Source organism: Epinephelus lanceolatus, chromosome 10, assembly GCF_041903045.1.
Source record: "Epinephelus lanceolatus isolate andai-2023 chromosome 10, ASM4190304v1, whole genome shotgun sequence".
Lineage (NCBI taxonomy): Eukaryota > Metazoa > Chordata > Actinopteri > Perciformes > Serranidae > Epinephelus > Epinephelus lanceolatus.
Genome location: NC_135743.1, coordinates 10,771,607 through 10,788,519, shown reverse-complemented (window position 1 = coordinate 10,788,519; position 16,913 = coordinate 10,771,607). Strand labels below are relative to the sequence as shown.

Here is a 16,913-nt window from a genome sequence, read left to right as displayed (position 1 = left end):
GACATTTATAAAGATTATAATGTTTGAAATGTGTCAAAATATATATCATATATCAAATATACATCTGTGCAATACTTCACTTTAAAGTAAAGTATATAAAGTCAAGTATTGCACAGATGCAAGTGTGCGGAAATCCTTTCTTTGCTTTTGGATTTTTATGTTTCCAGCACCTTAACCAAGACTGATCCAGGTTGAGCGGTGGTCCTGCAGCAAAATATATAATTTACAAAGCTGTCAAATTAAGATATTCAGTGTGTCAGAGGTGTTGATTCAAGTGGTCACTTTTGAGGTCATAGTATTTGGCCTTGATGTTCTGTATTATACTGTAAACTGTAACTTATATTTAGCTTCTCTTTAATAAGATTAATTTACTTTCAAGAAAATTGAACACAAAGAATTCACTGCTGCAAAACTGACACTAAAATCTACTCAGTAGTGACATCATGAAAATCAAAGAGGTTGAATTCAACTCAGTGATTTCTGCAGTCCAAGTAATAAATGTGGTGTTGTTGCGTCGCTGCCTGCTCTCTAATTTTTCAGATTTCTTATTGATTGAATGAAGTTTGAATGCAGCTTCACTATGAAATCTAAAATCTATTTATTAAACATTTATGAGAAACATATGATTGTGTAATGTGGCAGTTTTTGTCTTCTTTCTCTGACCTTTGATTCTTGAGCTGATGACTGACAACTTGTTGACCAGATCAGTTCTGTTCATGTCCATGAAAACTTCCTTGGTCACCTTCACAGACTGCTGGCCACAAGTCTGGAGCATCAGATTCACCAGTGGGTCTGCACTGCCTGCCCGATGTAGTCGGCTCAATGAGATGTGTGGAAGACCCTTCTGAAATTGTGTGAACCGCAGCAACCACTTGAATTTCTCAAGCTCCTTATAACTCAAATCCTTCAGTGTTTCCAAAAGAATCTGTTTCACAGCTGCCTGAAAAATTTAAAGGATACGTTAAGCAAATGTGTCATTTCTGAACTGGTATAATTAAACATCTATTTCTTTGCATTTCATCAGTGTCAGTATTTTAAGACATGGATCTTATAACATATTATATTTTTTTCTGTATGATCACTCAAGACAATGATACAGTTGGTAATAAATGTTCTATTGATTATGTTTCCCTCTTTTTCTTTTCAAACACAAAGTGTTTTATGTCTATTCATTTCTTTAACAGCATCAAAGCAAAAGATGATATAAGGTAATGGACATAGCTACTATGACGTCACCCACTGGTTTGTAGACTGCTGTTCTGAAACCTTGAGTTCAGCATCTCAGGCGTTGCCATATTGATTTTATAGAGTCAGAAGTGACCATATTTGGACGAGAGGGTGGGGCTGTGGAAAAGTGAAGGATGGATCTAACTTACAGACTACAGCAACATATTGCAGACAACCTGTCACTCAATCCACTCCATCATTAAATATGTGTAACTTTAGGCCTAAATAAAATGTAAACAAGTGAGTTTAAAAAAAATTAATCCTCCGCACAGTTGTCATGAATGTTGACATTAGCTACAGACACCAAGGGCCCTATTTAGATGGTCTAAAGCGGACGGCGGACGGCGTGCGGTGCATGGGCGTGTCCCAGTCACTTGCTAGTTAGACAGCACGTTTTCAGACTGTGCGCACGGCGGAGAGTCTAAAAGGGTTGGACTTACTCTGTGAATTACCCTGCGTTCCAAATCGCATACTTCTACTATATACTTTTAGTATGTACTGCAGCTGCCCTTAAAAAGTATGTAGTGTAGTATGCAGTATGCATGCTATTGGGACACACTACATCCGCCATCACATCGCTCCGTGAACTCCGACCCTCTTGCTCACTTCTGCCGCCGTCCGTAGCGCCACATTTGAATTTTTTGTTTTGTTGTACTTCAGAGATGCAGCAAATCTCCTCTCGTCGAGCTCGCCAGAGTCGTGCATACCGTCGGAGGTGCCGGAGAGCTCTGTTGCTGTTATGTCGTAATGTATGTTGTTTCTAATAAACTGATGTTCTCACGTAAACAGTTCCAAGCCTATTATTAGTGACCTGTCTATTGAACTAGTCACCAGTAGGCATATTAACCCCCTTGAAGATAAAGTCCGCACACCAAAAGCTGCTCCTTGAAAAATTAGTTTATATGTTACGTTTCGGGCTCCTGCCCTTCATCAGACCTAAAGTGAATGTGAGTACACCTCCATATATACAACCCCTTAGGGTCACCTGACACAATCAGGTGATAAACCACAAGTGTGAGAACAATCATAATATTATCAAACAGAAAGGAAAAATATATTTCTGATTGATGAGAAACAATCTTTAAATGCAGTACAATACAACAAAGCCAGAATACCACTTTACAAAGATTCTATTAGAAAATCTTTAAGAATTTGCGCAGGTATAAGGCCTGCAGTGCAGATATGAATATAAATATAAATATAAATATAAACATATCCCACACACTTTAAATATCACATAAAGAGAGCATCAGGTAGCCTGAGTGTCAGACGGAAGCTCCCAGAACCTTCAGTCTGACACTGCCTCCATTGAAGGCGATTTACAAGGGGGAGGGAATTTGATTTTTCCCTAACCAATCAGTAGAGATCAACGACTCACCCAGAATCTGACGTCATTAGTATCCATGCCTCGGGGGTGCCGAAAACAAGCGAGCATTGCCCGTTTAAAATGTCTCCGTCGTCGTGCACACCCAGCTGCATCGCCGTTAAATCCAGTTTAGCAGCTTCCTTAATTTGGTCCTCCATTAACGCAAGTAGTGGCGAAATACCTCGATAGCATCGTTAATGTGGTCTGTAGGATCTGTAGCAGTCGCCATTGTTGCTATTCTCTTGACATCAGCGTGGCGCTGATTGGCTAATCGCTAGACCCCCGGCGTTCATTGGTCCGTCCATCGTTTGGACGAGATAAATCGCAAATTCATTGCAGTATGCCAGACCAGAGATGCAAGCCTACTCAGTTGAGTGGGCGGGGTCTATGGTCTGGAACCAGGCTAAGCATCAGGTGAAGACCATCATAAATTTATGCGATATTAAAGGGAAAAAAATGTTCTGTAGAGGCGTCTCTGACAAATATCAAACCACAGCAATATGGCAAATGCAGACAACATGAGAAACATGGCTCACACAGTAGTGGCAGAAAAACAATCAAATCCAACATCATACCAGCTACTGAGGGAACAATGTAAACAGAAATGACAAGTTCCTAGACCCATAACAATGAAAATGAAGCGCACGGACCACACACATCATAAAAAAGGCCTCAAGTCAAAATCAATATTAAGCCCTTTGGGAGCCAAAGTGTCCAGGGTATATATCCAAAAAGCTTCTCTTTTAAGTACGAGAGAGTTAATGTCACCACCACGTGAGGGCTGTTTAACAAGTTCTATACCTATGTATCTGAGAGAGGAGACATTATGCGAGGCTTGTGTGAAGTGCACTGCCACTGGACTTCTGGTGTCGTGGTTTCTAATGTTAGATCTGTGTTCTGAGATTCTAGTTTTTAGTGGTCTGTTGGTTTTACCAACATATGCCAGGCTGCACAGACACTTAAGCAAATAGATAACATTTTTGGTATTGCAAGAAATAACACCCTTGATGTTAAAAGACTTGCCATTCCGTGGATGATTGAAAGTAGAGGTTTTGTGTGTGAAATTACACTGGGTACAGTTGCCACATCTGTAATTCCCGGAGGGGACAGACTGTAAGAAGTGTGGTGGAGTCACAGGCGGCTGATATGCTCTCACTAACATGTTTCTAAGGTTTGGAGGTCTCTTGAACACAACTCGAGGAGATGTGGAGAAACATTTAAGTGAAGGATCAGAGTTGATGATGTGCCAATGTTTTTGAATGATGTTTTGAAGTTCTCTACCAAGAGGTGAGTACTGAATAACACAGTTAACTTTAGGCTCAGTTGCTATAGAACTAACATTGTTCAGACACTCAGATTGGGATACAGAGTCAAAGCGGCTGCGAGCTTGTGCCACCCATTCATGTTTGTATTGTCTGTCTTGAAAACGTTTTTCCAGGTCAGAGGCTTGAGCATGATAATCCACATCCGAGCTGCAAATGCGGCGGATACGATTAAACTGAGAGACAGGTAAACTCCTTTTGAGTGGGATGGGGTGAAACGATTGTCCATGAAGAATTGAGTTCCTGTCAGTACTTTTGAGGTAGAGGTTGGTGCCCTGTCTATTGGAGTCTCTATACAGCAGGATATCTAAAAACAAGTATGTTACACCACAAATAAAAGTAATGTGAATGTAAGGCTGCTTCACGTGCAGACAGAATACTACATATTTGACTTTTACTATTTATATATTTACTAGTCTATACTGCTCATACCTGGCCCATAGTGTATTCATATTTAGTCATATTCATTCATTATTTATACCACACTTACACCACTGCCTATACTGGTAGAATCTTCTATATTGTAGTCATAGTTGAACCCTAACATTGATTATACTATAATCACAATAAAGTTGTCTCTGTTGTCTGTGTCATGTTGTCTTCCATGCTATATGTGGGCGTTGGTTGTACACGCAGCTCAGTCAGTGCAACGTAACTTCCGCTGCGCAAAGGATTGTGGGTCAGAATGGCCAAAGAAGCATGCTGACATGCATACTACAAAATGTGACCGGATGTAGTAGAACATCCTGGTACTTTTGGCATACTGCATCTGACATACTATGTATTGGGACACACTAATTCTTTTTCTGGCATACTAAATAGTATGGTAGTATGGGTATTAGAACGCAGGGCGTGTCATGGGTGTGTTTTGGGCATATCATTCAATAAGCCAATCAGAGTGTCACCTCTCATTCCCTTTAAGAGAGGCGCAATTGGAGCGCACGGCGGAGAGCTAGTTAGATGGCGGACCTACCAACTGGAAAGAGTGAGCGTTTTACAGCTGAGGAGGAGATAAATGTATCTCTATATCGACTGTCCCGTCACATCTGATGTCAGATCAAAGGGGATTGGCACCGTTTGGCACCGTTTGGCACGTTTGGCACGCGTAATGGAAACCCAACCTGATTTGATTAACACAGCTGCAATCTAATGAGTTCACATCCCTCTCAGCCAACCACAAACAGCCACAGCATCAGATAGGGAGTATATATTCAGCATCTGTCATCTTAGAAAAGTCAAAAGAAAAGAAACAGAGTGAGACTGCGAGAGAGAAAGAGAGAGCGCGCACGCACGGGAGAAACACTGTCAACAAATTGTAAGTTATTCAATTTTATTTTAACCCGGAGGTTAGAGAGCCCATCTCCCTCTCCAGCATCCTGAACCCCCCGCCTGAAGGTGCAGGAAGGGCTGGTCCCGTGGCTGCACCCGGGCCCGTCTGGTCTGGCTGCGCGTGGGCTGTGGAGCTTCCCCTGGGTGCCCCCGACTGTGCGGCCGCTGTGCATCCTCCTCCTCCTCCGGACAAGATGATCTTCAGTTTTACGTTCTAAAAGCTTTTTTTTTTAAATACACATTTGTACGTGGCTCTAAGTTTACATTTTTAGTTCACAGAAGCTGGTTATTGTTGTGTTTATGTCAAAATAAAGTTAATGAAATGTTTTCACATCTTTGATTTTGTTATTTACATCCCAAAATGATCACAATTCATTTGGGAAAGACAAGTTCATTTTACAGGCTATGCATCATCAGCCCGTGGAGGTCTGCTCGCAGTTCCGTATATTCGGACACTGCGAGCTTGGACCTCCCAGATTATGATGATCATTATTACTGCGATTAGATCATTCTGATTAATGACTGACCATTAAGACGTGTTTCTGATAAATATTTTAATGTGCACAATAATAACCTTTCACATTGTAATCATATTTTTATTTGTTATCTTTTGCATATATGTGGCTGCTCCGTGTGTGTGTCTGAGCAGAGTGCACGCGCATTGTGCACCCGCCTAGAGACGCATATTACTAACTTGTTTAACAGCAAAATACTGCGCCGTTGACTTTAGACCAGGTTTTTCTTGGTCACTGGTGCATTTGCTTTTCCCGTCATCTAACTAGCAACACGCCATGACTGCGCCTGACCACTCCTCGGGCTCTAGTTTCCCAGCGCAGCGCAGGTGGCGCAGGGTGGCGAACCCCGCGCAGAGCTAGTTTCGAGCAGCGCAACCCGAGGCATGCTCAGTTTGGTAGTTTGGCAGACCGAGGTGCGCTGAGATGGGTGTGGCGGCGCAGCAGGGGGAGGTGTCGACAGATCGAGCTTGACAGTTTCGTGCCAAAAGGCTTCGAAGCGCAGGTGCGCTGCACCCCCGCTGCGCCCGGTCTGCGAAACTAGAGCCCCTCATTTTTAGACGAACACGCCCAGAGAAGCGCAAGTTCATTTACTAGTTAGACGACGAGGGCGCAGGGTGTGAAAATGACAACTGCGCCGGCATCTAAATAGCAATGACACTTGCGACATGGGTTATGTGCCGTCCGCCGTCCGCTTTAGACCATCTAAATAGGGCCCTAAAACTGTTTTTTTTTCGGTGTCAGGCTGTAAAGATGTTTATTTCTGTTGGCTTCATTTCTCAGCCCTGGAGGTTGCTGGTTGATATTTTTGCATCTAACTGGATAAATTAAAGGTTTATTTCAACCAAACCAGAGTTTGTGATTTTTGGAACAGTGGAGAGACAAACCAAGATGGTTTTTGTGAGGGTTATTTTGTTTCTGTTGACAGACACTTATAATAACAATCAGAGCCTGTCAGTGGCAAAAACAAGAACTTATAGTGGATGTAAATCGACGGTGTTCATTACATTGCAGCCGGTTTTGCCGCTGTTGGCTGCAGCCGTCTTGCTCAATACTGGGAAAATAGGGTCCAGGTCAGAAAACACAGAAGTTACCCTTCAACACAGTGAGAACCATCCAATTTAAAACCTTTGGTTTGATTTGCATCATCATTTATGATGTTCAGGATGAGGATGTTTTTCAACCTGCATCTACTGAATGAAAGCTGTGATGTGTAAAGTCAGACTCACTCTCTCCAACACTGCAGGTTGATGTTCATCCACTGAGTGTTTCTCTGCAGAGAAAAGACATTTAAAATGACTCAGAGGATTAAACTCTAATCTAACATAGAAAGTATAATCAACTTTAAAAAGGCTCAGTTACCTCAAAAGTAGATATAACAAATTCACAATATCATAAACACTTTCACAGTCTAAAACAATCCAACACAAAAGTCCTGCAACAATTACTAAACTCATTAAACTTAAAACATTCTGTGTGACTGTTATTGATTTAATTATGATTCAATTGATGATTTATTGATCCCTGCTGCGTTTTTTTATTCACATTTATGATGATAGAGTTTATACACAAGCAGATTTACCTTTTTTTAAATTATGAATCATAAAATGTATTTATTAGACATTTATGAGACACATGAGATTATGTGACAGTTTTTGTCTTACCTTTGAGTTCTGAGCTGGGCTTTGACAACCTCTGCATCAGATCAGTCCTGTTCATTTTCTTTACAACCTCCCTGGTTAACTGCACAGACTGTTGGCTGTAGGTCCGCAACATCACATCCACTATTTCTTCTCTGTCTGTGGTGTCACTCAACTCTGGTGAGAAGTCTGGGAGGTTCTTCTGGGAGACAATCCACTCCAGGGACCACTTAAATTTCTTGAACTCCTTGTCACTCAAATCATTCAGAGTTTCCAAAAGCAGGTGTTTAACAGCTGCCATTGTTGCTACCTGAAATAATCAATACATTTATAGGACATATATTTAATCCACTGGGACAACTACAAATGTGTTTCTTTGCACCACATCAGTGTTAATGGAGATGTGAGTGTTACTGGCAGATCACACAAGATCCATTTGGTGACTGCTGTTGTATTATCAGAATCAGAATCAGCTTTAGTTGCCAAGTACGTGTGTACATACAAGGAATTTGACTCGGGCAGACTTGCTCTCAATGTACCAGAATTGACATGAGTACTCAAAATTTAGGCAAGAAGTGGAATATACTGAAATATACAATATACAAAAATACATCAAATATAAAAATATATACAATATACAAGGATTAAGTACATTTGGTTCAGCTGTTTTTTATAGATTGGTGTATTTGTGCATATTTGTGTTTTAGTATATTTTGTTATTTTCTGAGGAACCAAACTACAAATCAAAAGATGATTCCCTTTTCTTTCTTTCTTTTAATTCTTATGAACTGGTTATTTGTTTTTCTTTTATGTTACAGGCTGCAGCTCTTTTCACAAAAACTGAAATGAGTCACAGTGGCTCAAAAGACTATTTTCATTATTTTATGTTTTATATTTTGCTCAATGCTTCTGAAAAAAATGGTTTTGAGTATGATAAATAGATGTTTCTGGTGGATAAAGTTCTCTTTACTGTTGATGAAAAACGTAGTTGGAAATGTTCATGCTGACATTTCCTCATCTCACCCTCAGTGGTAAAAATATCATATCATTATTGTTGGATTAAATTACTGCTTAAGAGCTCGACCTGAATGCAGCTTCAGTTCTGTGAAAAATAAATAAGTCCAACTGATCCTGACTTTGGATCATACTATTTAAAATGTTCAAGATGATGGTAATTTTTAACCTGCATTTTTTAATGAAAGCTGTTTTGTATGAAGTCAGACCGATGTGACATTACTCACTTTCTGGATCAGTGCAGGTCGGTGTTCATCTGAGTGTTGCTCTGAGGAGAAAAGTGGTAAAAGTCATCAGTGACTGATCAAACATCTGAAAAATTTGTTTCAGGCCATTCTGCTTTGTAAAATTTTCAAATAGGCAAAATTACACTTAAATCAGCTCAACAGTCTTTTTTTTGCTTCCTCTCCCAAAATACTTTTCATATTTCACATTAGTCATAAAACATATTTTCTATGAAGAGAATGATTCTTATTTTCTCTACATCATAAATCTTAATATTTCTAATTTAAAGAGAAGAAAACATGGTTTATAAACTACAGACACATGTTAAGGACCATTTTTTTCTTCATTTTCTTACTTTTGGGTCCTTTGCTGCTGTCTGACAACCTCTGCACCAGATCAGTCCTCTTCATCTTCTTTAAAACCTGCTGAGTCATCTCCACAGACTGTTGGCTATAGGTCAGCACCATTAAAAACACTGTGGCTTGCCAGTCTTCTAACTCCCGCAGTATGAAAGTCATGCCTGAGAGGCGTCTGTAGAGGTCAGTCTGACTGTGGAGGACCTCTTTGAACTTCCTGAGCTCCCCGTCATTCAAACCAGCCAGTGTTTCCAAAAGCAGCTCTATGACAGATGTCATCGCCTCCACCTGGTAAATTCAAAAGAGATATTCATGGGGTTAAAGTGAAATTTGTCAGCTGGGATGATTACAGATTTGACTGTTCACATCAGAGTATATTAGTTATATCACACAAAGTAATGATACAACTTATCACATAATGTCAGACAGAAGTGTCATTACTCACCTTCTGGATCAATGCAGGCCAATGTTCATCCACACAGTGTTTCTCTGAGGACAAAGGAAATATGAATGAATGATTGATTTAACATTATAATTTATAATCAGACAGTCAGACTGTTATAATTCTAATATCAAGGATTTATATTAGAACTGGTTAAATGAACAAAAAAAATCAACCTTAACAGTAACATCATAAAAATCAGTGACGGTTTCACCTGTCGTCTTCTTTGCTATTAAACTCTGTGTTAAAGGTTCATACTCTGAAATGTAAATTAAAATAACTACAGTGCTTAGAGGAAACATTATTTTTAGTTCATGGATGATATTTCTTATTTTGTTTGCTGTGCTTTAAGTTTTTTTATAGGACACATACCTCCCTCTGTGGTTCTCACACCAAAAGCTTCAGCTGATGATCCTGCAGCTGCAACACATTTAATGACAACTGTAATCATAATAATAAAGACACTGTGTGAAGCCTTTATGTGTTCTTGTCCTGAGTGGAATACTCAGTCCTCCTGAGAACAAAAAGTCTTTAATATTTCAGTTTCAGGTGTGTGTGGACTGAAGGCAGGAGGAAGCCATGTTACAGAGATCACAGAGGGAATCAATGAGAAAACACTGTAATAATGTGTTTGACACAGATTGCCTGTCTGTCTCCACAGTGGAGTGTAGCATAAGTCAAATCAAAGCTTTACACAGAGACAACTCAACGAATTAATGTGAAATCATGGAGACAACATTTGTCCGATTCCTATCAAGCTAAATACAATACAAGACTGATAATGAGCTCAACATACACACATTTAATGATCAAAGATCATGTGGCCCAGTCACAGAGAATGTTTTCAAAGAAAAACTTTTGAAAACACAACATTTATAAAAAAAAAAAAAAAAAAGGACCAAAATCATCAGATTCTTTAATCTCTCAGAACATCTTTACTTTAAAGGCAAAATCCAAAACATTCACCTCTGAGGTAATCTTTGTCTCATTTCACATTTAGTTTTTATGTTGTAAGCATACGTAAATTTAGTTTGTTAAATGAGTCACTTCATTCATTTCACAGAGTGAGAAGCATATTCCCATATTATTAAAATAACAGACACCTAACTCTGTGAAGCTGATATTCAGTTTGTAGTTGAGACTGTGTCTGAGAGGTGTTGCTTCAGCTCTTTGGTTGTTATGGGGTCATGGCAGGCCTACATGTTGTTACTGCATTGCTTTGACTATAAGCTGCTGATTTTGTAACAATACATACAGTACAGGCCAAAAGTTTGGACACACCTTCTCATTCAATGCGTTTTCTTTATTTTCATGACTATTTACATTGTAGATTCTCACTGAAGGCATCAAAACTATGAATGAACACATGTGGAGTTATGTACTTAACAAAAAAAGGTGAAATAACTGAAAACATGTTTTATATTCTAGTTTCTTCAAAATAGCCACCCTTTGCTCTGATTACTGCTTTGCACACTCTTGGCATTCTCTCCATGAGCTTCAAGAGGTAGTCACCTGAAATGGTTTTCCAACAGTCTTGAAGGAGTTCCCAGAGGTGTTTAGCACTTGTTGGCCCCTTTGCCTTCACTCTGCGGTCCAGCTCACCCCAAACCATCTGGATTGGGTTCAGGTCCGGTGACTGTGGAGGCCAGGTCATCTGCCGCAGCACTCCATCACTCTCCTTCTTGGTCAAATAGCCCTTACACAGCCTGGAGGTGTGTTTGGGGTCATTGTCCTGTTGAAAAATAAATGATCGTCCAACTAAACGCAAACCGGATGGGATGACATGTCGCTGCAGGATGCTGTGGTAGCCATGCTGGTTCAGTGTGCCTTCAATTTTGAATAAATCCCCAACAGTGTCACCAGCAAAACACCCCCACACCATCACACCTCCTCCTCCATGCTTCACAGTGGGAACCAGGCATGTGGAATCCATCCGTTCACCTTTTCTGCGTCTCACAAAGACAAGGCGGTTGGAACCAAAGATCTCAAATTTGGACTCATCAGCCCAAACAAATCTCTTCTGCTTGTTGCCTCTCCTTAGCAGTGGTTTCCTAGCAGCTATTTGACCATGAAGGCCTGATTGGCGCAGTCTCCTCTTAACAGTTGTTCTAGAGATGGGTCTGCTGCTAGAACTCTGTGTGGCATTCATCTGGTCTCTGATCTGAGCTGCTGTTAACTTGCCATTTCTGAGGCTGGTGACTCGGATGAACTTATCCTCAGAAGCAGAGGTGACTCTTGGTCTTCCTTTCCTGGGTCGGTCCTCATGTGTGCCAGTTTCGTTGTAGCGCTTGATGGTTTTTGCGACTCCACTTGGGGACACATTTAAAGTTTTTGCAATTTTCCGGACTGACTGACCTTCATTTCTTAAAGTAATGACGGCCACTCGTTTTTCTTTAGTTAGCTGATTGGTTCTTGCCATAATATGAATTTTAACAGTTGTCCAATAGGGCTGTCGGCTGTGTATTAACCTGACTTCTGCACAACACAACTGATGGTCCCAACCCCATTGATAAAGCAAGAAATTCCACTAATTAACCCTGATAAGGCACACCTGTGAAGTGGAAACCATTTCAGGTGCCTACCTCTTGAAGCTCATGGAGAGAATGCCAAGAGTGTGCAAAGCAGTAATCAGAGCAAAGGGTGGCTATTTTGAAGAAACTAGAATATAAAACATGTTTTCAGTTATTTCACCTTTTTTTGTTAAGTACATAACTCCACATGTGTTCATTCATAGTTTTGATGCCTTCAGTGAGAATCTACAATGTAAATAGTCATGAAAATAAAGAAAACGCATTGAATGAGTCCAATGTGTCCAAACTTTTGGCCTGTACTGTATTTATTTGTTGTTACATATAAAGTTACAGTTGTCCTCTTTATCTTACCTTCTTGTCCTGAGCTGGTCTCTGGCAGACTCTGCACCAGATCAGTCCTGTTCATGTCCATCAAAACCTCCTTGGTCACCTCCACAGACTGTTGACCGTATCTCTCCAACATCACATCAACCAGTTTGTCTGTACTGTTGGTCGACTCCAGTTCTCTCCATGAGATGAGTTCAAGGCTCCTCTGAAAGAACGTGAACTGCAGCAGCCACTTGAATTTCTTGAGCTCCACATTACTCAAATCACTGAGTGTTTCCAAAAGCAGCTCTTTACAAACCGCTATTGCTGACACCTGAAAAATTACAAGTATATTTTCATAGTGAAAAAAATATTTATTAGATTTTCATTTTGGCTCCTTTATCATTATTATTATTTTAGACATTTGACTGTTGAAAGACTTTCTACAAGATCACCTAAGATACTGATAAATTTGGTAATTATCTGTTTGTTAGAGCAGAAGCTGATTCATTTTTTCTTCTACACTTTAATATCTGTAACCTGAATAATGTTCATTTAATTTTATTTACAGGCTGAAATCACTGGAGAGTGTCTGAGCAGAGCAACTACACAAAGAGGCAGAGCCATGTTTCGATCAGTACAAGTTTGCCTGTTTAAGAAACTGCAGCACAGGTGACACCATCTCCACAATACTGCACCTTGTTCTGAAGCACCCAGAAGGTCCTGTTACATGTGCCAGACTGATTGATTTTAGTTCTGCTTTAAATTCAGTTCAGCCTCACATCCTTAACTAGTTAATCTGAATGTGAACCCTTTTTAAGTCAGCAGTACTAACCTTTTTTAACAAATAGACCACAACAGGTGAAATTAAACTCTGTCCTCTCCGACAGCAGTAAGCAGTGCTGGCCCCCCCAGGGATGTGTCAGCTAACTTATTCTGTTTACTCTGTATACAAACGACTGCATAAGCTCCCAACCTCATCAATTTGTAGTGACATTTTCCAACGATACTGTCATCCTCAGTCTACTCATAAGCATCTCCAACTTGAGCAGCTGCAGAGCTGCAGTGGACAAGCTCACTGACTGTGATGACCATCAACTTCACATCAATACAAGTAAAACTGTAGAAATGCTGCCAGATCCTCGATCAATCAGAGATTGGAGTTCTGTGGCCATACATGGTCAGGACATCAAGCAGGTCAGTTCGTATAATTATTTAGGGATCCATATTGATAATGAGCTGAGCTGGCACACAAAGGCGGCGAGTGTTTGTGTGAGAATCCACCAGCGTCTCCACCCTCTCAGAGTTTTTGGTGTATGTAAGAATATTATACATAGAAGGGCAATCCAGGCACTCCAAAAATATTAACAATAAGGAAGGAAGAATTAATAAGTGTTTATTGTAGTGGCTAAATCGTTAGAAGAACCAACATGTTTCAACCACTACAGGTCTTTGTCAGGGCTTTAAAAAAATACAACAGTCTGGCCCCACCTTTATGTTCATTACCTGGGTCATGTAGTGGCCTCTAATTGTTCCTGGTACTGGTTAGATGGGGCCATACCTTTGTTGTATGTTTTTTAGGCAGTAGTACGCCCCGTAATTCTAATTTGCAGTGTCTAATTTGCACAGTGCTTTACCACAAGTGAAAGTTTTGCATGTCTTATTTAATATTTAAGAGCTTTACTGTGTTGTTTCTATTGCTTCTATTTAATGTTCTGTACTGTAATGTCTGGTTTGACGCAGCAGTTTCCCTTTATCCAAGATGATTTTCTCCCAAGGGAGACAAATAAAGTCACCTTGACCTGTAACTCCTTTACTGTGCTGCCATAACCTGAAATGAGCCACCCGATCTGAACAGATGCTGTTGATGACGTCTCTGCAGAAACAGTTGGCAGCACAGTGAAGATATTTTATCATTTTCTTGTTTAGCATTTTGTTTAAGTCTTTGAAACACAGTTTAAAATACAACGATTTGATAATAGGGACATTAGAAACATTTAATTTAAATCCTGAGTTTGGTTTAATTTGTCATCATTAATGCTGATATGAATTTAAAGCTGCATCCTATTTACTAAAAGCTGTACTCTGCGTGGTCACACAGATATGACATTGCTCACTTTGTGGATCAGTGCAGACAGGTGTTCATCCACTGAGTGTTTTTCTGAGGAGACAGAAAGGAAGTAAAAACATGTGACTGACATCAGACAGTATCCCTGTGGTGAAAAAAAAAACACATTACAAAGACGGCAGCACAGAATTACACTCGAACCTCAACAAATAATTTATCAGACATTTTGCCACACACTTCACATTAGACATAAAACACCAGATGATGTGTCTCTTCTCTACAGTATAAACCTTATTATTTATAATGTGAAGAGAAGAAAACAGCTTATAAACTTAGGAGACACATGTTCGGGACCAGTTTTATAATTTTAAAATGTTTTTGCCTTTATTGTCTTACTTTTGGTTCCTGAGCTGCTGGCTGACAACCTCTGCACCAGATCAGTCCTCGTCATCTTCTTTAAAACCTCCTTGGTCATCTCCACAGACTGTTGGCCATAGGTCAGCACCATTAAAAACACTGTGACCTGCATGTCTTCTGTGCTCAGAAGCCCAAAATGGATATCTGGGTAGTGTCTGCGGAGGTCACTTCGACCCAGGAACAATTTGAACATCTCAAGCTCCTCGTCACTCAAACCAGCCAGTGTTTCCAAAAGCAGCTCTATGACAGACGTCACTGTTTCCACCTGGTAAATTTAAAAGAGATGTTCATGGGGTTTAAGTGCAATTTGTCAGCTGGGATGATTACAAATTTGTCTGCTCACATCTCATCAACGTCATGTTTTATGATTGTGGATGATGTATCAGTTATTTCACACAAAGTAATGATAGAATTAATAATATTTGCCAAATCAATCAATGTTTTTTTTAAACTTTAGGTGTTTACATTTTTCAGCAACATCAAGTTCATCAAGTACTTTTACAAATATTTTATTCTTATTCTTATAAACAGGTTCATGACTTTATTTCATTGCCCGTGTTAAACTCTTTCAAAGATGGTTCTATAAAAACTGCAACTAGCCTCTTGATTTTATAAACGGAGTGACGGTGTTTACCAGCTGCATCTTTTCTTCTAATATAAAAAAGTAAGAAACGCACTGTTATTGTTTTTACTTTTATGACCACTGCAAATTTCTCTCTACATCACAGTTAGAAAAACAAATCAAGAAGAAGGTACTATATATTCCCTTGAGGTAGATATAACACAAATTATCAACATTATTGGTAAATAATATTCATGCTTAAGACCTCATGAGTACACCATGCAGCTTGATCAGGAAAATAAGAATTCTTCAGGTCTTTTAAGATGACAATAATTTTCAGTCTTCATCTGCTGAATAAAAGCTGCACTGTGTAAAGTCAGAGTGATGTAACATTACTCACTCTCTGGATCAGTGAAGGCCGCTGTTTCTCTGAGGAGAAAAGAAGTAGAAAAAGTCCCATTAGTTATTGATTTAACATCAGGCTTAATGAACATTTATGATCCAAATGATTTCATCCCAAAGTGACACACATGAACTGTGACCCGGTGCACATGTCTCACGATCTCGTGCAAGCGCACACACGTGAACGCGGTGCACAGAGAGGCAGTTAGAGCTACAGGCTACAATGAGGCTAAAAACAGAGTTCAAATGACGTTTTTCCAAGCAACTTTTTGTGTCGGGGCTTCAGGAAACTTGGATCACTATGGACGAGCAGTATGGAGATTTTGGGCTCTAGTTTCGCAGACCGGGCGCGGCGGAGGCGCAGCGCACCTGCGCTTCGCCAACTGGGTGTGGCCAGGCGCATTTTGTAAGTTTGGCACACCGTGCGCCTAGCGCAGCTACTCCTCTATCCCACTTCCGTCCCTCCTACCTACGCAAGTCAGAAAGAGGGAGGAGAGAAGGCGTGGCGTGGGTTTTACACACATCACACCAATCAAATGAGCCCCTCTCCTCGCCCATAAATGTGCCGCACGAAGGCGTAATGAGAGTTTACTCAATTCGCCATGGCAGAAGAGAGCAGCAGCGTCAGACAGCCAAACTTCTCCCAGGAGGAAACTGATGTTTTGGTCCGGGAGGTCTGCTCGCAGTGTCCGAATATACGGAACTGCGAGCAGACCTCCACGGGCTGATGATGCAAAGGTAGCCTGGGAGGAGGTCACCACAATTGTAAATCAATGTTCTGTTTCTCTCGTGCGTGCACGCGCTCTCTCTCTTTCTCTCTCGCAGTCTCACTCTGTTTCTTTTCTTTTGACTTTTCTAAGATGACAGATGCTGAATATATACTCCCTATCTGATGCTGTGGCTGTTTGTGGTTGGCTGAGAGGGATGTGAACTCATTAGTTTGCACCTGTGTTAATCATATTAGGATGGGTTTCCATTACGCGTGACAAATGGTGCCAATCCCCTTTGATCTGACATCAGATGTGACGGGACAGTTGATATAAAGATACATTTATGTGCTGATTTAAGCAGGCTATGTCGTGGCAGGCCGAGTGTCCTCGTTTTTTGGAAAATCAAAATATGGTCACTGTAAGATATGGACTGGAATGAAACAACTCCACAGTCTGCACCGACTCCGTAAGTTTATAAAAATAA

General features: G+C 40.3%; 1 protein-coding gene across 1 annotated transcript in view; it reads right to left on the bottom strand.

The window, feature by feature from the left end:
- LOC117265829 (uncharacterized) overlaps positions 1–16,913 on the bottom strand; it is a 31,256-nt gene that overhangs the window by 11,344 nt on the left and 2,999 nt on the right. Inside the window, exons 4-14 of the mRNA XM_078171498.1 lie at positions 15,718–15,746; positions 14,735–15,020; positions 14,388–14,431; positions 12,316–12,604; positions 9,806–9,853; positions 9,437–9,480; positions 8,991–9,279; positions 8,638–8,678; positions 7,421–7,706; positions 6,986–7,029; positions 664–940 (exon numbers count right to left, since the gene is read on the bottom strand). Of these exons, the coding sequence (XP_078027624.1) occupies positions 664–940; positions 6,986–7,029; positions 7,421–7,706; positions 8,638–8,678; positions 8,991–9,279; positions 9,437–9,480; positions 9,806–9,853; positions 12,316–12,604; positions 14,388–14,431; positions 14,735–15,020; positions 15,718–15,746 (1,677 nt within the window). The remainder of the gene's footprint in view (positions 1–663; positions 941–6,985; positions 7,030–7,420; positions 7,707–8,637; positions 8,679–8,990; positions 9,280–9,436; positions 9,481–9,805; positions 9,854–12,315; positions 12,605–14,387; positions 14,432–14,734; positions 15,021–15,717; positions 15,747–16,913) is intronic.